The 24,364-nt window shown below is 43.6% G+C and overlaps 1 protein-coding gene across 3 annotated transcripts in view; it reads right to left on the reverse strand.

Annotated features, from left to right (window-relative positions):
- Window positions 1-24,364, reverse strand: part of LOC140714318 (contactin-associated protein-like 5) — a 1,338,796-nt gene that overhangs the window by 412,123 nt on the left and 902,309 nt on the right. For all 3 annotated transcript variants that reach the window (XM_073025479.1, XM_073025472.1, XM_073025488.1), the window contains exon 14: window positions 12,599-12,755. In XM_073025479.1, the coding sequence (XP_072881580.1) occupies window positions 12,599-12,755 (157 nt within the window). The remainder of the gene's footprint in view (window positions 1-12,598; window positions 12,756-24,364) is intronic.

The following is a 24,364-nucleotide window of genomic DNA, read 5'->3' on the forward strand; positions in this document are numbered from 1 at the left end:
GACTATTACATCTTATTAAATGTAATTGTAATATTTATTAAATTTCAGCAAAAATTTATTTTGTCAATAAAAATCATCTCAGCTTTCAACAAAGTTTGTGTTAAGCAAAATATCCATGGGTTACTAGCTTTAAGTTAGTGCATACTGATAACAGTGTTCTTTTCGAAACAAGTGTGCACACACAAAATGCTACAGGGACTCAGCAGGTCAGGCAGCATCTATGGAGAAGAGTCAACAGTCAACACTTTGGGCTGACTCCCTTCAGGTCTCATCTGACGAGATGCACGTACATGTGTATGCAAGCATAAGATTCAAGATTTATCATTCTTCGGTACAAAAGAGAATGAAATGATTGTTACTCCGGTGCACATCTGCATACCCATTCCTGTGTGCATACATTCACACATGTGCATGGACTCACATGTTGCTCTATACACGTATGTCCCCACACACTACGTCTGCTAACGTCTGTACGAGGAAACCACCACAACTTCCTTAGTGGATTGAAACATGGGGCCAATCTTCGGGGAGAATGAAGAAGGGCTCTGAGCATTTCCTCATCAGAGGAGCAGAAGTTCCTCTCTACAACCTTCCCTGGTCTAGACATCCCTCCAAACCTACCCATTGCTTTTAATGGGACCGATCCGATCAAATCTCTTGACTTCTATCCCACCTGTCTTGCACTCAAAACGTAAAATACAAAGCTCAGCCATTTAACCGCATCCCTAAGCCCATGTTTCTGCTCCACTTTAATCTCCTTCAACCCTATTTCAACTAACCTATTTCACTGCCTCCTCCCATAGATGCTGTCTGGCCTGCTGAGTTCTGCCAGCATTTTGTGTTTTTATTTTTTCCCTTATTATTCTATTCCTTTCAGCTTATGCACTGATCTCCTTCTCTTGTGCATCAAAGTTGATCATTTCAAACAACTCCATTGGCAGTGTTCTGCATTTTCTCCTGAATATTCCATGGGGTTAATGAGTGTACATCGTACATTTCAGGTGCTGGTTTTGAAGTCCCTCTAAGTTTGAGTACCATCTCTGCACCTACCCAATTCCCACTGGGATGGACTATAGATATACTGTGGCTAAAATGACACAACTCTTGTTAGTAGAAAAAGAGCATCACAATGGTAAACAATAAAAAAGTTTGTCCCAGGTCCAGCACAAACAGTGACATGCAGTAAAGATAACATATTATAATCTACCCTTGAACTTCATTCCGCTGAATTCAATTAACCTGGCAAGCAGATCATACATTACAGGACTACCTAAAACTACACAAAGTGGTGGACACAGCCAGTCTACCACAGACAAAGCCATCCACAGCACTGAGCACATCTAGAAAAAGCACTGTCACAAGAAAGCAACATCGATCATTGAGGACCCTCAATATCCAGACCATACTCTCTTCTCACTACTAACATTAGGAGTACCACCAGGCTCAGGAACAGTTATTAACCTTCAACCATCAGGCTCCTGAACTTCACTCTCCTCAATTCTGAACTGATTCCATATCTTAGGAACTCACTTTCAAGGACTCTACAACTCATGTTCTCAATATTTATTTATTTATTTTACTATTTATTCATCACAATGGGAGGGGGAGCGAAGTTAATATGGCGCTAAATGGTGACTCCTTTGCTTGCATTTTCAGAAACTGCTCTATTCCCATCTTTAATATCTCTATTTTTCCCTTTCAGGGTTCTTTTGAAAACCCTGACCAGAAGTTACACGCTGACTTTGGTTCTTTGGGAATGGGACCTGCTCTCAGGGTTCCATGACTGGCCGTTGTTGTTCAAAGGCTCGGCCTGAGAGTTCAGCTCAGATTCGGAAGCCTAGGATCTCGGGGCTCTGAAGACAGGAGGATCAAGGGGTGGTGTCATGGCAGAAGATCCATGTGTCGTTGGGGGTGTCAGAAAATCCACTGCTGTGTGCCCAAAGATCCAGGATCTTTGAGATCTTTGGGAACAGAGCTTGGAAAAAACAACGTAACAGACTTATAACATCGTAAACCAGCAAGTTGTTTGTTATGTCTCCCCGCTCACTGGAAAATGGTGAGGCCTCCTTCTCCCTTATTAGGGAGAGAGAGAGTCTGTGGTATGTCGAATGCCGTGTGAAAGGTGAAGTCTTTGGGGTAACTGCAAGTCTGTGTCTTTGCTGTTGCTTTGCTCATGCTTGAGTGCTCGGTGGTGGGTGCTGATGCTTTTTTTGCCGGTGGGGGGAGGTGGGATCATTGCTTGCTGCCACTTACGTGTGGGGGGGAAGCCGGGGGGACTTTGGGGTTCTTACATTTAACAGTTGTTTCTTCTTTGGGGCACTTCTCTGCTTTCGTGGATGTTTGTGAAGAAACAGCATGTCAGGATGCATATTGTATACATTTCTCTGATATTAAATTAGACCTTTGAACCTTTGAAGTTATTTATTTAATTTGCAATTTGCCTTCTTTTGCACTTTGTTTGTCTGTCTTTGTATGTGTGTAGTTTTTCATTGATTTTATTGTACTTCTTTGTTTTGCCCTAAATGCCTGCAAGAAAATGAATCTCAAGGTAGTGTATGGTGACATATATGCACATACTTTGATAATAAATTTACCTTAAATGTTGATTGTACAGGGAATGGTGGGATATGGATGATGCTTGGGCAGTAGAGATTTTAATTTGGCATTGTGTTCGGCATAGACATTGTGGTAGCTGTTGTTTTGTTTGTTGCTGTTGTTCTGCTAATCCTTAGATTATGTTGGTTATTAACACAAATAACATATTCCACTATGTGTTTTGACGTACATGTGAAAAATGAGTGAATGTGATTTGGAATGTGAAGGTGGTTGTGAAAATGAAGGAGATTACAGTGATAGGTTGAGGTTGTTTACCAAAGAGGAATTAAAATCAAAGGTAAGAGTTTAAAGTGAAAGCCTTGCTTAATCATGAGCCAAACCAAGGTGAAATGAGACATTGAAATGTGAAGAATTATCAATCCAGCTTTAAATTAGTTTGGGAGCCCTGCACAGCTTGACCACTCAAAGAAACTGCTGAGTGGTTGCATCCTTTGTGCAAAGGTTCTTTTTATGCCTTATCTCAACTGGATAGCTCAGTGCAAGCTCAGCAAATCCAGCACAATATTTCTACTTGTTTCATTCCCAGTCAATAAGTGCCATATCCACTGTGCTATTAAATTATTAAAGATGGATCATCTAGGCTCCAAACAAATAAAACCCGTATTGTATGCTTTAGTTTCCAAACCTGAAGGTTTTTTTTCCAGCTTCCCTCACTCAGATGAACATTCATCCCTGGCCTCTAGTTCCTCGGTTTCCTGGTTGTCGCATATCAGTGTGTGACTTTAGCTGTTAAATTTGTAAACACAATAATTCTGTTCTCCACTCTATTCTTTAGGCTTTTTGAAATCACACTTAATCTTTGGAACAACATGAACAATTTGCAGGTAACAAAGGACTCTGGATTTTGTTATCAGTTTGTATTGGACCTGCATTTCTGTGTCACCATTCATATCCATTTCAGAATGCAAGGGGCTCTTTTGTTAAAGAAGTAGAAATGCCAACATAATGATGATCTGTTAACCTGTTTCAGTGATATTGGTTGAAGGTAACTACTTCCCAGAACTCTGGGATATGTGATTGTCTTCAAGTTAAAGTGTGGATTTCTTTTAAAATTTATCTGCAATAGCAAGTGGAGATTTGGATACTTGTTGTCATCCAGTCTGAGGGGAGATAGCTGTCCTCAGAGAAATGTTTTTTGTTGAAATAATTGAGCTGAATATTAATGAGGTTGGAGCCAGCACATGGTAGGGTCTCAATTTCTACTAAGTCACTATTCAGCTGCTGATGGTTCCGGTGTCAAATCACCTCTCACCATTTGAAACATACTCAGCTATGTGACAAGTCACAACTTGGAATAAGAGGCCCATCATCGTAAAATGCAAGAGAACTAGAATATGAAAACAAGGATGTCATGCTGAGGCTTTATAAGGCCTCATATGAGACTGTATTTGAAATATTATGAACAATTTAGGGCCCCTTATCTAAGAAAGGATGTGCTGTCACTGGAGAGGGTCCAGTGGAGGTCCACAAGAATGAAAGGGTTAATATATGAGGAGCGATGGCTCTGGGCCTGTACTCACTGGAGTTTAGAAGAATGAGGAAGAATCTTATTCAAACCTTTTGAATATTCAAAGACCTTGATAGGGTGGACATAAAGAGGATGTTTCCTATAGTGGGGGAGTGTGGAATCAGAGCACACAGCCCCAGAATAGAAGGACAGCCCTTTAGAATAGAAATGAGGTGGAATTTCTTTAGCCAGAGGATGGTGAATCTGTGAATTTTTTACCACAGATGGCTGTGTGGGCCAAGTCACTGGGCACACGTATTTAAGCAAGATGTTGACAGGATTTGATTAATACGGGTGTTAAAGGTTGCAGGGAGAAGGCAGGAGAATGGGGTTGAGAATGATGGAATGATGGAGCACACTCGATGACCAAATAGTCTAATTCTGCTCCTATGTCTAATAGTTTTATGGTCTTTTGTACAATTTGCATAACAAGCTTCCACATATGCCAACATAATGATGATTAACTGCCAGCTTCAATGCTATTGGTTGAGGGTAAGTGTTGCCCAAAACACAGAAACATGTGATTATCTTTAAATTAGAGTCTTACAATTGTTTTTATACTTACCTGCATTAGCAGGTGGAATTCTTGATATATATTGTCATGAAATTGATCATAGCTCTACAATATCAGTTTTTGTTCGGTACAATACTAGGGTGTTAGACCAGACTTTATGCTCTGATCTCTGTGAGACAGGCTCGAACCTGCAGCTCAGAGGGGAGAGAACCATCCTCTGAGAAATAGCTTCTATTGAAATGATTGTGCTGCACCTCAATGAGTTTGGACTCCAATGCATTATGTGGTCTGAGTTTCCTCTCAGTCATTACTCAGTTATTGATTGTCCTGGTGTCTAATCGTATGGAATACGTCACCTCTCACCATTTAAAACAGGGTCTGTGTCTCCAGTGACAAGTTATGGAGTAAGAGTCCAATCCACTTTTAAAATGTGTTCTAATCTATTTGGATTTATAAATGGACACTTATTCCTGAGAAGAGTTTAGGGACGTTTGCTTGCTGATAAATCTTCAACTATTGCTCATGTCACAGAGATTTTGAAAGGATTTTCACAATGTGAAATGCAAAGGCTGGAGTATACTTTCCTCAGTTTGCTTTGGTCAATGGGAGCTCGAGCAACTGTGCATGTCCTCAAGATAAGTCACTGGTGAGGCCTCACCTTGAGTATTGTGAACAGTTTTGTGCCCCTCATCTTAGAAAAGACATGCTGGTATTGGAGAGGGTCCAGAGGAGGTTCACAAGGATGATTCCAGAGATGAAAGGGTTATCATTCGCGGAACATTTAATAGCTCTGGGTCTGTACTCGCTGGAATTCAGAAGAATGAGGGGAGATCTCACTGAAAACTTGTGAATGTTGAAAGGCCTAGTCAGAGTAGATGTGGAAAGGATGTTTCCCATAGTGGGAGAGTCTAGGACAAGAGGGTGCAGCCTCAGTATAGAGGGGCACCCTTTCAAAACAGAGATGCGGAGGAATTTCTTTAGCCAAAGGGTGGTGAATTTGTGGAATCTGTTGCCACATGCAGCTGTGGAGGCCAGGTCATTGGGTGTATTTAAGGAAGAGTTTGATAGATTTTTGATTAGTCATAGCATCAAAGGTTATGGGGAAAAGGCCTGGAACTGGGGTTGAGGAGGAGAAAAAAAAGGATCAGCCATGATGGGCCAGAGGGCCTAATTCTGCTCTTATGTCTTATGGTCTTATGCTATGCAAGCTAGGGACAAAGCCAATGAACAATGATTCTACAGAATTGGAAACTAATTCTCTGAATGTAAGCCCAAAGCAAATGAGATTAAAAACTGTAAATGCTGGAAATCCGAAGCTAAAACAGAATATTATTCCAGCTAAGGATGACGCCATCAAAGATATGTGACAGCTTACTGGTAAATCATAAGGCAAGAGTTTCGACTAAAAACTTTACTTGTAACATCTGTTACATCCTCTGTGGGTATCTTGTGACTCTCTTATGACCATGATGTAATTGAGTATCTGGTGAGCATGATGTAATGGTCTTGTGATGGTGGGATGATGTATTTTCCCACCAGTGTGAGGTCACATGATGTAATTTTCCCGCCAGTGTGAGGTCATGTGATGGCCTGTTCCAACAGGTATAAAATGGGGAAAGCCTGCTGTGAAGCAGGAGTTTTTGTTGGGACATCGTTGAAGTTGTCCGTTACTCCGTTATGCTGTGTATTTGGTTTCATGACGCAGTTTTATTTTAAAGGGGAGTTTTAATTCTTACTGTAAGGTACATTATCATTGTGTCAGCAGTTTTGAATCACTGCCAGTTGTGTTTGATGTATCTTCAATTTAATTTTAAAGTCTAAGTATTGGAGAGTGAAGATTTACCGAAGTACGGAAACCCGGAGGATCGAGTAAAGTTGGTGTTGTTGGCGGTTTATTACAGGGTCAACCTTATTGGATCTTAGTTCTGGAAATAGTAACCTGCACCCGTGATAGCCCCTGTATTGTACGAGCAGAAAGGGTTGGGTGCAGTGTTATTCGCCAAGGAAAAGGTCAGTTCCTACAAGCCATTTTTATTTCCTTCATCGTGAATCCTTTGGGCAAGGCATATTTCAGCTGGGATCAGCAGTAACGTCATGTCGTCGAGGAATTTGTTACTTCAGGAACGTCTCTCCTAAATGACTGTATAAATCATTTGGACTTTCACATTTACCACTTTAAGAACTGTGTTCGCACTTATCGCTTTAAGAACTGTTTGAATTGCTGTATATCAGTTAACTTCCGGTTAAGTTAGTCGTTTGTTTATTTTTCATTTTTATTGAGCAGAGTTTAAATAAATGTTTATTTGTTTATAAAAAAAATCTGTCTCAATTCTATATTCATCATTGCCATACCATAACTCATCTTTCATGAAGCAAATTGTGATGAACTATTGCCACAGACAATGAGGAGACAGGCAGAGCAGGGCTGGTTTGGGTGTTAAGCTCTGCAGGGGCATTACAAAGCTTGGACAATTTAAATGCCAGCACAAGTAGATTGGAAGCCCAAGTGTCAGGAACAGAGGCAAAAGTCTGGTTGATTCGCCTCACTTTCTCACAGATATTCATTCCTTTCTCCACGGTGCCAAGACTGTGAACTGAGCCAGCAGCTACGTGTTTCTGCCCAGCTAGTGTGAAAACTTTGGACTGAGGCTTGGCTTGGACCTACTCCGGCTATTCCGGGAGTGGATCTGGGCAGTCTGGTTTGGGTTGCTATTGGGTTGCTTCTGTTGTTTGCATGATATTTGTATCTCTCTCTCTCTGCATAGTGGTTTATGACCTTTTTTTTTAATTGGGCTATTCAAGTTTCTTGCTTTGTGGCTTCCTAAAAGCAGACAAATTTCAAGGTGTATATTTTATACATTCTTATATCATAAATGTGTTTTGAATCTTTGAATCTTGACTTTGCCGGAAATACTCAGCAGCCTAGAAAAGAAATCTGAGAAGTGGAATGGCATTAATGTTTGAGGACAGTTTAACACCCTGATGAAGAACTGAAAGCTTCTAATAAAAAAAACAAGAGAAAATCTGCAGGTACTGGAAATTTAAGCTACACACACAAAATACTGGAGGACCTCAGCAGGCCAGGCAGCATCTATGTCTTTATCTTCTGATAAAGGTTGTTGACTTGAAATGCTAACTCATTTTCTTTTTCCACAAATGCTATCTAATCTATTGCATGTTTCCAGCTTTTTCCCTTTTTCACCCCACTCCACAACCTCAGCAAGCAAGTACAAGCCAAATCTCAGGCACTGATTCTAGCTTCTCCAGAATTCCCCTAACATTGTCTGGGCTGAAACTGCCAAGTAGCAAGTTTCTCCGCCTCTCCCTTTCCTCTTCTTCCACCTCTTCTTCCATTCCCCAATCTGGCTCCCACTTACCTCTTCTCTTCTCCTCACCTGCCTCTCACCTCCTCTTTCCCTTTCTCCCATAGCCCACTCTCCTCTCCTATAAATTTCTTCTTTCTTTATCCCATTACCTTTCTCAACCTATCACCTTTTAGCTTGTTTTCCTTCCCCTCTCTCTACCTTCTTATTCTGGCTCCCCCACCAACCCCTCCCCCCTTCCTTTCCTGTCCTGATGAAGGGTCTCAGCCCAAAACAGCGGTTCTTTATTCATTTCCACAGATGCGACCTGACTTGCTAAGTTCTTCCAGCATTTTGTGTGTTACTCTGAATATCCAGCGTCTGCAGAATCTCTTACATAGGTTTATAACCTAACATTTAATTATGAATGTCAGCGTGAGTTGAGCAAAGCAGAAACAAATCAAATTCCACACTCTGAAGGCAACCTGGAGTGCTTTGCAATGAAAATGTACCTTTGAAATATGTTCACAGTTGAAAGCAAGGAGTGTTTTTAAAGATACAACACGGCCTTTCCAGCCCAACGAGCCCGCACTGCCTAATTGCACCCACGTGACCAACTAACCTACTAATCTGTACATCTTTGGAACGTGAAAGGAAACACACACAGTCACAGGGAGAACATACAAACTCCTTACAGACTGAACTGAACCCGGGTCGCTGACCATGTGACAGCAATGCTACTGTGCCACCTCTCCATATGGCAGCCAATTCTTCACACTAAGTAATATAATAATGAGGGATTGTTGAATGATACATGTTAGCCAGGTCACCTTGGGAACCTCTTTATTCTCATCTGTATTGTGATCTCTCAATTTTAATGTGCTGTCTAAAAAAATGAAACTTCAGCAGTGCCCTGCTGAATTTCAGCTGTGCTGAAGCTTCAGCCAAGATTCAGTGCTCTTGTCTATGATAGACAATCTGAGGTACTACCTCCCAACTCTGAGGTAAAAGTGAATCAGTCACCAGAATCTCACACATTAGAGTAACAGCCATGAACAGCTAAGTCACTGATATTCAAGGGTTAAGACAGCATTTTTTCCCAAAGCTATAAAAAGACCCCTTTTGTTAACAAATTTTAAAAACAACACAACGAAAACATTTACAATTTAATGAGCACAGAGTCTGACTGCTTTAGATTTTCTCTTGTCAACCAGTTGACACAGTCAGCAGCCCAAACAGCTGGGGAGAAGTTCACTGGTGCATATAATGCCTTAAATTGAAAATTTTGCGAAGTACTAATGACAGCTACAGGCACCGTTCAGAGCAGTGAGTACATTATTGACCATTATGGTGTTCCACAACTATGTTTTTATTGCACTGGGCTATTAAAAAGAACATAGTAATCAATGACCTGTTCTGCAAACTCCACTCAGACAGTACCTGTGCTCAAATTTGAACCTTGTTGTCTGTTACCATGAGGCAGAGGCAGACACTCTGCCAGCTGTGCCACTGTGCCACCATGTAGTGGTGTTCCCAAGTTGACAGTAAATATACTGATTTTTTCAGATGCTGCCTTCTTAGAACTTGTTCTTTCCACTGCACATAGCATCATTGTCAAACTAATCAGCTTGGCTTGGCTAGATCCAGGAGCATTGTTTTCAGAATGTGGCTGAAACAACAACAATAAAAAAAAAGTTTTAATGGCCTTCCCAGACTAGCTATGGTGAAGCTTTCTCCAGGTAGACTCCTCCAGAACATAGCTGACCTGGTAAGGTCATTAAACATTATTTTTCATTGTTTTAGCCACAGCTATCCCACAACATAGCTATTCCTTCTTGCACAATCCCCTTGTTCAGTCATTGTGGAAACTCCATGTTACCCTCAGCTTTCACTCACACAGCCTTAGGATCCTTTGCTGCCCCAGATACAATATACAAGCAATTATTTCACCAGAGCAGCTAAGCTGCTGCCTGCTTTATTGAACCAAGTTATTATGCTTTCTTCATTATTTACTGTTAGAACATAAGAACACATGACAATAGGAACAGGATTAAGCCACTTGGTCACTCACAATTCAACATGATCATAACTGATCTGTCCTTGGTCTCAACTCCTTTTCTGGTCCATTTCCCCATAGTTGCCAATTCCCCAATCTTTCAAAAAATGGATCCACCTCTCCCTTAACTATCCAACCTCAACAACCCTCTAGGATAGACAATTTCAGAGATTCATCATCATCTACAAGAAATTTTAAATGGCCATCCTCTAATCTTCATCATCAACTTTATCTCGGTATTTAACATGATTATCCCTCAAAGATCTGTGGGTAAACTGTGCTCACTGGGACTCCACACACCTCTCTGCAACTGGCGGAAAGACCCCAGTCAGTCTGAGTTGACAGCAGCATCTCAAACTCTATCACACTGAGTACTGGAACCCCCCCAGATTTGTGTGCTCGGCCACTGTCCATGCTGCTGATTGATGACTACACCGTTGAATCCAGCTCAAACCACATCATCAAGTTCTCTGATGATACAGTAGTAGCTGGCCTCATTGGCGAGGATAATGAGTCAGCATACAGAGAGAAGGTACAGAGGTTTGTCGAATGGTGTGAGAACAACAATCTGAGTCTCAACGTGGACAAGACAAAAGAGAAGGTGCAGGTCGACCATTTCCCATTGCACATCAAAGTTTCTGCCATGGAGAGCACAAAGTTCCTTGGTGCGCACATAATGGACGATCTCACCTGGATTCACAACACCTCCTCATTAGTCAAGAAGGCAAAGGAACACGTACGCTTTCTGAGAAGATTGAAGTGTGCAAGGCACTACTGCCCCCATTCTAACAACTTTCTACAAGAGCACCATCGAGAGTGTCCTGTCTGGCTGCATCACTGAAGCTGCAAGACATCAGACAGCAAGAGCCTACAGAGGATCACCCGGCGTCTCCCTCACCCTCTATCTGTGACACTTACTGGGAGCATTGCAGACGAGGGGCCCAAAGTATTATTGAGGAACCCCATCCACCCATCCCACAATCTCCTTGCTCCACTACCATCAGGAAGGAGGTACAGGAGCAACAGGGCTAGAACTGTCAGACTGACTACAGCTTCTTCCCCCAGGATGTGAGACTAATGAATGCCCTGCCACTACCGAAGTCTCGTCACTGGGAGAGCGAGCTGTTTACTGCTTATTGCATTCTTCCCCGTTTAATGTTCACCTCTGCTGCACACTACATACACTTTTAATTATATTTTATTAAGTTATTTTTGACGGTGTTTCATTTTATGTGGTGTGTGGTATATGTTCTATGGGTACACCATGGTCCGGAGGAACATTGTTTTGTTTTCTTGTATATATGTACAGTTAGATAACAATGAACTTGAACTTGAATTTGAATTATGTACGAGAAGATCCAAGTTCAGGTACAATACATGGGGACACTCAATAATACTTTGGGCCCCTTGACCACAATGCTCCCAGTGAGTGTCAATGTGAAATATATTCTTTCTGCTCCAGTTTCCCAACAACACCTCTTTCACATCCCTCCCTGGCGATGCTGCTATGTTCTATGTTGTGTCTATTTTGTTGTGATCACTTCAGCATTTCACTTTGCACCACTTTGTTATTTCACTACAATGCACTGCACTCTTCTCCTGCTTTGAGCTCGTTGCTGTATTTCTGTTAAATTTATTTATTTTATTTTTTATTTAAAGATACAGTGTGGAACCGGTCCACTTGGCCCCTTGAGCCGCACTGGCCAGCAACCCACCGATTTAACACCAGCTGAATCACAGGACCAACTCACCCACTAACTGTTGTGTCTTTGGACTGTGGGAAGAAACTGGTGCAGCTGGAAGAAACCCATGCAGTCCAAATTAATGGACTATGGACTACGGACAAATGGGATTATCTCAGTCAGGCATCTTGCTTTGCGTGGATAAGGGCTTAAATTTTTTTTTAAGAGATTCAGCATGGTGATAGGTCCTCCTGGTCCAATGGGCTTGCGCTGTCCAATTACACCCATGAGACCAAATAACCTACCAACTCATATGTATTTGGAAACCGGAGCACACAGGAGAAACCCATGCAGTCACATGGAGAATGTACAAACTTATTACAAGCTTCTTTCTGAGCTGTATTACACTATGACTCTACTACTTAGAAATAGTCTGAGTTTCATACAGACAAGAAATTTCATTGCACCCTGGTGTATAAGACAATAATCTGAATTTGAATGCGTTCAGGTAAGCCATTTAAAAAAATCAACATGCTGATTTGCAATTGTACTAATTGCATTGCCTTACTAATTGTTTAGCAACCTGAACAGAACTCAGAAGAAAAGCAGAGGACAAAAGAATAAATAATTGGATTTCTTCCAGTAACTTGGTCATTAAAACATGTTGCAGTGGTAACAATCATCATCATGCTGTGCAGAATTTCTTATGATGTTTGCACTTTTAACTATCCTATCAGGATACTCATTAAACTGGACTTCAGCAAACATAAGCACATTAGAGGCACCACACAATAAGACCAAGGATAGTGGAGAGCGATGACACTTTCAAGGCAGTTCAGGTAAGCTGCAGTTTGCAGAACAACATTGCAGGCAACAAAGATATAAAACAATCTATTATTTCAGAAATAAATGACACCGTACCATTCATCTCTGCCAGCATCACAGTTACACTGATAATTCGTGTCCAGGCAGCTATCCTCCAATCCACAGGCACATTTCTGAAGTTCAGGCGGAGAACCACCCCAGTAAGCTTGTTTCTCATTGGTCCTCCCAATCCACCAGGTGAATGGTGCTCCATCTGCAAGAAACTTTGAAATATTACCAAGAATAAAGCCATCGGGGCAATGGGGATGCTTGTAAAGAACATCGATTTTTATAAAAATGTCTATAAAATTACTTTCATCTACCAGTATTGGTGATTTCAGTTCAGACAGAGAAAGAGAAAATGATTCTATCTCTATACCACCACTGACACTGGTCTTCATTAGTCAGAACACTGAATACAGGGAAGTGATATTCTATCTTTATAAGATGTTGGTCAAACCTGAGGTGGAATATAACCATATAACAATTACAGCACAGAAACAGGCCATCTTGGCCCTTCTAGTCCGTGCCAAACGCTTACTCTCACCCAGTCCCACTGACCCGCACTCAGCCCATAATCTTCCATTCCTTTCCTGTCCATATACCTATCCAATTTTACTTTAAATGACAATACCGAGCCTGCCTCTACCACTTCTACTGGAAGTTCGTTCCACACAGCTACCACTCTCTGAGTAAAGAAATTTCCCCTCGTGTTACCCTTAAACTTTTGCCCCCAACTCTCAACTCATGTCCTCTTGTTTGACTCTCCCTTACTCTCAATGGAAAAAGCCTATCCACGTCAACTCTATCTATCCCCCTCATAATTTTAAATACCTCTATCAAGTCCCCCCTCAACCTTCTACGCTCCAAAGAATAAAGACCTAACTTGTTCAAACTTTCCCTGTAACTTAGGTGCTGAAACCCAGGTAATATTCTAGTAAATCTTCTCTGTACTCTCTCTATTTTGTTGACATCTTTCCTATAATTTGGTGACCAGAACTGTACACAATACTCCAAATTCAGCCTTACCAATGCCTTGTACAATTTTAACATTACATCCCAACTCCTATACTCAATGCTCTGATTTATAAAGGCCAGCATACCAAAAGCTTTCTTCACCACCCTATCCACATAAGATTCCACCTTCAGGGAACTATGCACCATTATTCCTAGATCACTCTGTTCTACTGCATTCTTCAATGCCCGGCCATTTACCATGTATGTCCTATTTGGATTATTCCTACCAAAATGTAGCACCTCACACTTATCAGCATTAAACTCCATCTGCCATTGCTCAGCCCACTCTTTTAACTGGCCTAAATTTCTCTGCAAACTTTGAAAACCTACTTCATTATCCACAACGCCACCTACCTTAGTATCATCTGCATACTTACTAATCCAATTTACCACCCCATCATCCAGATCATTAATGTATATGACAAACAACATTGGACCCAGTACAGATCCCAGAGGCGCACCACTAGTCACCGGCTGCCAACCTGACAAACAGTTATCCACACTACTCTCTGGCATCTCCCATCCAGCCACTGTTGAATCCATTTTACTACTTCAATATTAATACCTAACGATTGAACCTTCCTAACTAACCTTCCATGCGGAGCCTTGTCAAAGGCCTTACTGAAGTCCATATAGACAACATCCACTGCTTTACCCTCGTCAACTTTCCTCGTAACTTCTTCAAAAAATTTAATAAGATTTGTCAAATATGACCTCCCACACACAAATCCATGCTGACTATTCCTAATCAGACCCGATCTATCCAGATAATTATATATACCATCTCTAAGAATACTTTCCATTAACTTACCCACCACTGACATCAAACTGACAGGCCTATAGTTGCTAGGTTTACTTTTAGAACCCTTTTTAAACAATGGAACCACATGAGCAATACGCCAATCCTCCGGCACCATTTCTGTTTCTAATGACATTTGAAATATTTCTGTCAGAGCCCCTGCTATTTCTACACCAACTTCCCTCAAGGTCCTAGGGAATATCCTGTCAGGATCCGAAGATTTATCCACTTTTATATTCCTTAAAAGCACCAGTACTTCCACCTCTTTAATCGTCATAGTTTTCATAACTTCCCTACTTGTTTCTCTTACCTTACATAATTCAATATCCTTCTCCGTAGTGAATACCGAAGAAAAGAAATTGTTCAAATGTGGTGGTTCAGTCCGAAGTCCGTGGTCCGGTCCGCGGACTCCAGACTCCGGGCTTTCCAGCGGTCCCTTGCTGCTGTTGGACTTAACTAGAAACACCTGAGACTCATATTGGAACTGGGAATGTAAGTGGCCCTGGTATTGAGTGTGTTTGGGGGGTTGTCTTGTCAAGATACAGATGGCTGGTGGAAGGTTAGAATGGACTCTTGCCATCCTTGGGGCTGTGTTGGAGAACCATGGCTTCTGGGAGCCTTGCTGGTAGTAGTCGGAGCTGTCATTATGGTATGGATTCAGCTGTTTCCTGGGCCAGCTGGGTGACCGTCAGCCACTCCGAGCTAGGTAGGGATCCGGTTGCTTCCGTAGCCAGCCAAGGTTGCTGGCTGTAACGGCTACTTGAAGCTACCCCAATGCAGAGGTGGAACTGTCTGTTGTTTGTCTCTTCCTGTCCTTGCCCCCGTGTGGTAAGTCAGGCTGTTCTGCCGTTGCCCTGCTGGGAGAATCTGTCTTGTCTTTGCCTCTGTTGGGTAGGTCAGGCCATTCTGCCGTTACCCGACGGATGGTCCTGCCCCACCTTGGTGTGAAGTTATAGATAAGTCCCGGCTCATGTCAATGTTTTGTTAAAGATGAGTCCCAGCTTGTCGGTGGATAAGTCCCAGCTCTATGTCTGTGTACTGTCCCGTTTCATGTCAGTGTCTTGTTAAAGATGAGTCCCAGCTTGTCAGAGGATAAGTCCTGGCTCTATGTCTGTGTACTGTCCTGTCTCATATCAGTGTCCCGTTAAAGATGAGTCCCGGCTTGTCGGAGGATAAGTCCCGGCTCTATGTCTGTGTACTGTCCTGTCTCATATCAGTGTCCCGTTAAAGATGAGTCCCGGCTTGTCGGAGGATAAGTCCCAGCTCTATGTCTGTGTACTGTCCTGTCTCATATCAGTGTCCCGTTAAAGATGAGTCCCGGCTTGTTGGAGGACAAGTCCTGGCTCCATGTTGATGTACAGTTCCTAGTCTGCCCCTAGCTCCAGCTTCCGAGTTCCCCAAGCTCCAAGCCTGCAGCCTCCAACCTCGAGCCTCGACCCAAGCCTGCAGCCTCCAACCTCGAGCCTCGACCCAAGCCTGCAGCCTCCAGCCTCGAGCCTCGACCCAAGCCTGCAGCCTCCAGCCTCGAGACTCGAGTCAAGCCTGCAGCCTCCAGCCTCGAGACTCGAGTCAAGCCTGCAGCCTCCAGCCTCGAGACTCGAGTCAAGCCTGCAGCCTCCAGCCTCGAGACTCGAGTCAAGCCTGCAGCCTCGAGACTCGAGTCAAGCCTGCAGCCTCCAGCCTCGAGTCAAGCCTGCAGTCTCTAGCCTCAAGCCTGCAGCCTCTAGCCTCAAGCCTCGACCCAAGCCTGCAGCCTCTAGCCTCAAGCCTCAAGCCTCGTCAAGCCTGCAGCCTCTAGCCTCAAGCCTCAAGCCTCGACCCAAGCCTGCAGCCTCTAGCCTCAAGCCTCAAGCCTCGACCCAAGCCTGCAGCCTCTAGCCTCTAGCCTCAAGCCTCGACCCAAGCCTGCAGCCTCTAGCCTCTAGCCTCAAGCCTCGACCCAAGCCTGCAGCCTCTAGCCTCAAGCCTCAAGCCTCGACCCAAGCCTGCAGCCTCTAGCCTCAAGCCTCGACCCAAGCCTGCAGCCTCTAGCCTCAAGCCTCGACCCAAGCCTGCAGCCTCTAGCCTCAAGCCTCGACCCAAGCCTGCAGCCTCTAGCCTCAAGCCTCGAGTCAAGCCTGCAGCCTCTAGCCTCAAGCCTCGACCCAAGCCTGCAGCCTCTAGCCTCTAGCCTCAAGCCTCGACCCAAGCCTGCAGCCTCTAGCCTCAAGCCTCGACCCAAGCCTGCAGCCTCTAGCCTCAAGCCTCGACCCAAGCCTGCAGCCTCTAGCCTCAAGCCTCGACCCAAGCCTGCAGCCTCTAGCCTCAAGCCTCGAGTCAAGCCTGCAGCCTCTAGCCTCAAGCCTCGACCCAAGCCTGCAGCCTCTAGCCTCAAGCCTCGAGTCAAGCCTGCAGCCTCTAGCCTCGAGCCTCGACCCAAGCCTGCAGCCTCTAGCCTCGAGCCTCGACCCAAGCCTGCAGCCTCTAGCCTCGAGCCTCGACCCAAGCCTGCAGCCTCTAGCCTCGAGCCTCATCAAGCCTGCAGCCTCTAGCCTCAAGCCTCGAGTCAAGCCTGCAGCCTCTAGCCTCAAGCCTCGAGTCAAGCCTGCAGCCTCTAGCCTCAAGCCTCAAGCCTCGTCAAGCCTGCAGCCTCTAGCCTCAAGCCTCAAGCCTCGTCAAGCCTGCAGCCTCTAGCCTCAAGCCTCAAGCCTCGTCAAGCCTGCAGCCTCTAGCCTCAAGCCTCAAGCCTCGTCAAGCCTGCAGCCTCTAGCCTCAAGCCTCGAGTCAAGCCTGCAGACTCTAGCCTCAAGCCTCATCAAGCCTGCAGCCTCAAGCCTCGACCCTCATCAAGCCTGCAGCCTCTAGCCTCAAGCCTCGACCCAAGCCTGCAGCCTCTAGCCTCAAGCCTCATCAAGCCTGCAGCCTCTAGCCTCAAGCCTCGAGTCAAGCCTGCAGACTCTAGCCTCAAGCCTCGAGTCAAGCCTGCAGACTCTAGCCTCAAGCCTCATCAAGCCTGCAGCCTCAAGCCTCGACCCTCATCAAGCCTGCAGCCTCTAGCCTCAAGCCTCGACCCAAGCCTGCAGCCTCTAGCCTCAAGCCTCGACCCAAGCCTGCAGCCTCTAGCCTCAAGCCTCGAGTCAAGCCTGCAGCCTCTAGCCTCAAGCCTCGAGTCAAGCCTGCAGCCTCTAGCCTCAAGCCTCGAGTCAAGCCTGCAGCCTGCAGCCTCTAGCCTCAAGCCTCGAGTCAAGCCTGCAGACTCTAGCCTCAAGCCTCATCAAGCCTGCAGCCTCAAGCCTCGACCCTCATCAAGCCTGCAGCCTCTAGCCTCAAGCCTCGACCCAAGCCTGCAGCCTCTAGCCTCAAGCCTCGACCCAAGCCTGCAGCCTCTAGCCTCAAGCCTCGACCCAAGCCTGCAGCCTCTAGCCTCAAGCCTGGTTCTGGGTCCTTGTTCAGTCTCGGGCTTGGAGTCCACCCTAGGCTCCTTGTTCCCAGTCCCTTGTCCTGGTCCTGCTTCCCCTGCCTCGACTGCATCCCGTCCCGTCCTTGGGTTCCATCTCGTCCTGTTTCCGGGACTCCAGTGTCTGTGTCCTGCAGTTGGGTCTTGATTCAACACCCGACTTATGACATCAAAATCTCTGCCATCTCTTTCGGCTCCACAAATAGCTGTTCACTCTGATTCTCTAAGGGACCAATTTTATCCCTCACTATCCTTTTGCTATTAATATAACTGTAGAAACCCTTTGGATTTATTTTCACCTTACTTGCCAAAGCAACCTTGTATCTTCTTTTAGCTTTTCTAATTTCTTTCTTAAGATTCGTCTTACACTCTTTATATTCCTCAAGCACCTCATTTACTCCATGCTGCCTGTATTTACTGTAGATATCTCTCTTTTTACTAACCAATTTTCCAATATCCCTTGAAAACCATGGCTCTCTCAAACTTTTAACCTTTCCTTTCAACCTAACAGGAACATAAAGATTCTGTACCCTCAAAATTTCACCTTTAAATGACCTCCATTACTCTATTACATCCTTCCCATAAAATAAATTGTCCCAATCCACTCCTTCCAAATCCTTTCGCATCTCCTCAAAGTTAGCCTTTCTCCAATCAAAAATCTCAGTCCTGGGTCTAGTCCTATCCTTCTCCATAATTATATTGAAACTAATGGCATTGTAATCACTGGACCCGAAGTACTCTCCAACACTTACCTCCGTCACCTGACCTATTTTATTCCCTAACAGAAGATCCAACACTACCCCTTCTCTAGTTGGTACATCTATGTATTGCTGCAAAAAACTATCCTGCACACATTTTACAAGCTCCAAACCATCCATCCCTTTTACAGAATGGGCTTCCCAGTCTATGTGTGGAAAATTAAAATCTCCCACAATCACAACCCTGTGCTTACTACAAATATCTGCTATCTCCTTGCAAATTTGCTTCTCCAATTCTTGCTCTCCATTAGGTGGTCTATAATACACCCCCATAAGTGTTACTACACCTTTCCCATTCCTCAATTCCACCCAAATAGTCTCCCTAGATGAGCCCTCTAATCTATCCTGTCAAAGCACCGTTGTAATATTTTCTCTGACAAGCAATGCAATACCTCCTCCTCTTGTCCCTCCGATTCTATCACACCTGAAGCAACGAAATCCAGGAATATTTAGTTGCCAATCACACCCCTCCTGCAACCATGTTACACTAATAGCTACAACATCATATTTCCAGGTATCAATCCATGCTCTAAGCTCATCCACCTTTCTTACAATGCTCCAAGTGTTAAAATAAATGCATTTAAGAAATTCTCCACCTCTTCCTCTCTGTTTATCTCTAACAGTACAAAGAACTTTACTGTTTTCTTTTTCTTCCTTCTCCCATACATCTGTTCCTACACTCTGGTTCCCCCTCCCCCCTCATATCTAGTTTAAATCCACTGGAGCCTCTCTAGCAAACCTACCTGCAAGAATATTTGTCCCCCTCTAGTTCAGATATAAACCATCCTGCTGGAACAGGTCCCACCTTCCCTGGAAAACTGCCCAATTATCTATAAATCTGAAGCCCTCCCTCCTGCACCATGTCTTCAGCCACGTGTTAATCTGCACTATCTTACCATTTCTAAACCCACCTGCACGTGGCACTGGTAGCAATCCTGAGATTGCTATCCTGGAGGTCCTATACTATATATAGTTCTGGTCACTCAATATTGCAGAGATGTCATAGTGATGGAGAATATGCAGAGCAGATTCACCTGGACGTTCCTTGTAATGGAGCTTTTCATTTATGAGGAGAGAATGAAGAAGCTAAAATGCTGCAGAATGTTGAAAACTCAGCCAGCTTCATCATTGGCACTAGCCTCCCCAGTAGTGAGGACATCTTCAAAATGTGATGCCTCCAAAATGTGATCTCAGTGTAGAGAGACAATACACTGCTAAGGCAAGACTCCTAACAGTGTTGAGGAACAGAGCAATCTTGGGCTCAAAGTTCATAGCTCCCAGAAATGGCTATATAGGCTGATAGGCTGGTAAAGAAGGCATATGGCAATAGGCCTTCCTACTTCTTGTGTCTTATGGTCTTACCGTTATTAATCAGGGCCTTGAGTTCAAAAGTCTGGAAGTTTTGTTGCCACTTTATAAAACTCTAGTTAGGTTGCATACAATTCAGGAAGGATGTTGCAGCTTTGGAGTGGGTGCAGAAGAAGTTTACCAGGATGTGCCTGGATTAGAAAGCTATAATGAGAGGCTGGGCATTTTGTACGGAGGCTGCATGGTTTCTCTCTAGGTTTGAAGAGGAATGGCATTGAGTCAATGATTGAAAGCAAGCGTCATTCTTCTAAGAACAGGAGGCTATTTGTCTTGTTGTCCCAAAGTAACAATTCCAATAAACTCATTCCCTCTTCACAGATGGGCCATAACCATGGTTATAAGTAAAAGATTCAGAGGTCTTACTAATAATGATAGAAACCAGAAACAGGACCTTCAGCCTGTCACTCTCTATGCCGACCATAGGTAGATACTCCAAGTTCAAAGTAGCAATAGGCTGAAGTCAAAGTATTAGAACACCATGCTGAGGCTTTATGAGGCACCACCTGTAACTAGTGCCGCCCTGAAGGGTCAGTATTGGATGCAGTTCTTTTAATTTTAAACGCTAATGATTCCGATGATGAAAATGTTGGCTTTGTGGCTAAGTTTACGAATGATACAAAGATAGATGGAGGGGCAGGTATTGTTGAGGAAGCAGGGAGCCTGGTGATTGGGAGGATGGACAAAGAAGTGGCAGATGTGTAGGGAAGTGTATGGTCACGCAAGTTGGCAGAAGGAATAAAGGTGTAGACTATTTTCTAAATGGGGAGAAAATTCAAAAGTCAGAATTGCAAAGGGACTTTGTAATCCTTGTGCAGGATTTATTAGATTAAGTTGCAATCTGAATTGGTGATAAAGAATGCAAATTAAATGTTGGCATTCATTTCCAGAGGATTAGAATATAAAAGCAAGGATGTAATGCTGACCCTTTATAAGGCATTGGTCAGACTGCACGGAGTATTATGAGCAGTTTTAGGCCCCTTATAGAAGGAAAGATGTGCTGGCATTGGAGAGGTCCAGGGGAGTTCACTAAATGATTCCGGGAATGACAGGCTTAACATATGAGATCATTTGATGGCTCTGGGCCTGTACTCAGAATAAAGAGGGATCACTTTAAAACCTACCGAATGCCACCAGGCCTAGATAGAGTGGATGTGGAGAGGATGTTTCCTTTAGTCTAGGACCAGGGCGTGCAGCCTCAGAATACAGGGATGTCCATTTAGAACAGAGGTGAGAGGAATTTTTTTAGCTAGACTGTAGTGAATCTGTGGAATACATTGCCACAGACAGCTGTGGAGGCCAAATCATTGGATATATTTAAAGCAGAGGCTGATAGGTTCTTAGTTAGTCAGAAGTTATGGAGAGAAGGCAGAAGAATAGGGTTGAGAGGGATAATAAATCAGATATTTTGGAATGGCAGAGCAGACACAATAGGCCGAATGGCCTAATTTTGCTCCTATGTTTATGGCCTGATGTTCTTAGGTTAATTGCATTTACCAATACTTCATCCATTGCCAATGTACCTTGGATGCTGAGCGCTCACCTAGATATTGAGAGTCTCTGTCCCCACTACCCATTCGAGTAGTGATTTCTGAGTGGTAACGTGCTTCTTCAAATCTCTTGTAAACCTGTTATTCTTGACCCAAAATGAGTGCTCTGGATTGATACACCACTGCTGCAGGGAATACATTCCTACTGTATACACTATCGATGCCCCTCATAAGCCAATACACTTTCATCAAGCTCTCAGCTTCCTGCACTGTGCAGGCACGAGCTCCAATTGCAACAAGGAAGCTTGGAAATTGCAATTCATTAAATTAAATAAATCTGGAATGACGATAGATTGTCAGTAATCATAATTATGAAAGTATCAGATTGTTAAAGGCCATTTGGCTCATTAATGTCCTTAAGGGATGGAGATCTGCCACAAATACCTAAGTTTGGCAGTTATACAATTCCAGATTCACTGCAATGTAGTTGGCTCGTAACTATCCTCCGAAATGAACTAACAATCCGTTTGACAGGCAACAAATGCCAACCTTCTCACAACGGCAATGTTCCCACCTCATTTGAAAAAAAAGATTGTGTGCGTTAAATGCAATGTTAATAACGGTTATTGTCATCTGTATGAATGATCTGGATAATAATGTAGTAAAATTGATCAGCAAATCTGCAAATGACACCAAGATTAGGGGTGTAACAGACAGCAAGGAAGGCTATCAAAGCTTGGAGTGGGTCTGGACCAGCAGGAAAAATGGCCTGAAAAATTAGCAGATGGAATTTAATGCAGGTAAGTATGAGGTGTTGCACTTTAGGAGGAAAAACAAGTGTGGGACTTACATGGTGAGTGGTAGGTATTGAGTTGTGCGGTAGAACAAAGGGATCTGGCAATAGAGATCCATAATTCTTTGAAAGTGACCCACCAAAAAGATTACAGGTTGTGTCTCTTTATGAGTCAAAGACCGAATACATGAGCATACAGATGTACCTTGGAGAGTACACAGAACACTTGCATCACTGCCTGTGATGGAGGCTCCAATGCACAGGATCAGAAAAGGCTGCAAAGGGCTGCGCACTCATTGGTGCAAGTCTTCCCTCCCATTGAGGACATCTTCACAAGACAGTGACTCAAGATGGAACCTCACCCTTCGTGATGTGACACTCCCAGTGGAGGTGACCGAGAGTGATGAGTGCCAGCAGACTTGGGGTATTTAGCATTAGAGATACTTCTCCAGTGTATGGAAGTGTGCACCATAAATCGGCAATGATTCCAAACTTTATTACTACGGCTCATTGGACCACAATAAGCTCTCTTCCACCCATCCGAGATAGTTATCAGAAACACTCCATTCGCAGGTCCCTTAGCATTGGTGATGATCCCTCCCAGCTGTCTGACAATCTCTTTCACCACCTACCATCAGGTAGGAAGTACGGTAACATTTGGACAACAATTGTTAGGATGGGAAATGGCTTCTTCCCCAGGGTGTGAGACAAGAGAACTTCCTGTCACCACCCAGGTCTCACCACTTATGACGAAGCAGTAGAGTTACACTGTTTACTTTTTAACTTGTGTCGTTAATGCACCTTATGCTAAATATCAATCTTCTGTAATGTATTTTATTATTTATTAATGTATTTGTAGTAATATTATTTTATGTATTGTGTATGAGTTATATGTACCTTGGTCTGGAGGAATGTTGTCTCATTTGGCAGTACACATGAATACAGTTGAATGACAATAAACTTGAAGGAATCATCATAGTGATGTTTAACCAAGAGACATTTTTGTGATAAACTCAAAATCCTTCATCCTGACCCAATGACCCCTGCAAAGCTGGGTTTTACTGTCAGTCCATTTGGTCATGTGATTATGTCCAAGATTGTTCTAGTGTAGACCTCAAGAAGAGGGGTAACTAATCTTAACAAGTACGAAAAGATATAACATCTTGTTTGAGTTCAAATCCAGAATCAAACCAAAACTGTTGCAATGCAAGTATCTGTAAGGATATCTGAAAGACTCCTGAACTGGTTATTTAATTAGATTAATACATTTTGTTTATTAAATGTGTTATGTACCCCTAGGGTTCATCGTTTTTTCCTGTGGTCTGTCACTTTAAAACACCAAAAGAATTGAGACTGGCTTTTGTTTTTTTTGGATTTCTACTGACTGCAGAATTGCTGGGTTGCTATGATGAGCAGTGATTGTTTATACAAGTGGCGGCTTGTTTTGAATAAGCTAGGTCAGATGATTCCTCTTACAGATACACAGTTAGAGTCAAGATGGATTCGGTCAATGAAAGACACCAGTGAGTCGGTCACTGGTTTAAACTTCCATTAGCCCAAAGGGGTGAGTTGAGATTGATCCAGAGTATTGATAAATGACTCTCACAAGTTTGCTGCAACTGGAACAAGCTTGAAGGAAGAAGAGAGGAGAGATAAGTTTGAAACAGAACAAACCTAGTGACAAAGAGATCACTGTTTGGACTCTCTGTCTCTAAGTAGCCCATAAGGGTGAGTTTGTTTCCATCTGGCTACGGAAGTGTGATTGTCACTTAGTTAATCCACAGGAGTGGGTTCACTGGTGAGGGGAAAACCTTTGTGAATATCACGTGTGTGTTACCCTTGTCTGGGTGTGGTAGTTCACTGAAGAAAGGCACCCCTGTGGCAAATCACTGTTGGAGTTATTTCGTATGTCATGGAACTGGATAAGTGGCGATCATGTTGAGTGATTGGGGTAACCATGTGGAATCTACCGGTGTGTCGACCCTTGCCTGGGTGGTGATTCCCTTGAAGATGGTCCCCTTTGTGGTAAGCGACTGTTGGTGATAACCATACATGGATTCTTGAGTATCCTGTGGCCACCACTTTGAGATGTCCCGTAGCTGAATTCGGGTGTGGTAAGACTTGTGTTGAAAGGATATTCATTGAAGATCACTGTCGGTGATACT

This window comes from Hemitrygon akajei, chromosome 2 (assembly GCF_048418815.1).
Source record: "Hemitrygon akajei chromosome 2, sHemAka1.3, whole genome shotgun sequence".
NCBI classification, from domain to species: domain Eukaryota; kingdom Metazoa; phylum Chordata; class Chondrichthyes; order Myliobatiformes; family Dasyatidae; genus Hemitrygon; species Hemitrygon akajei.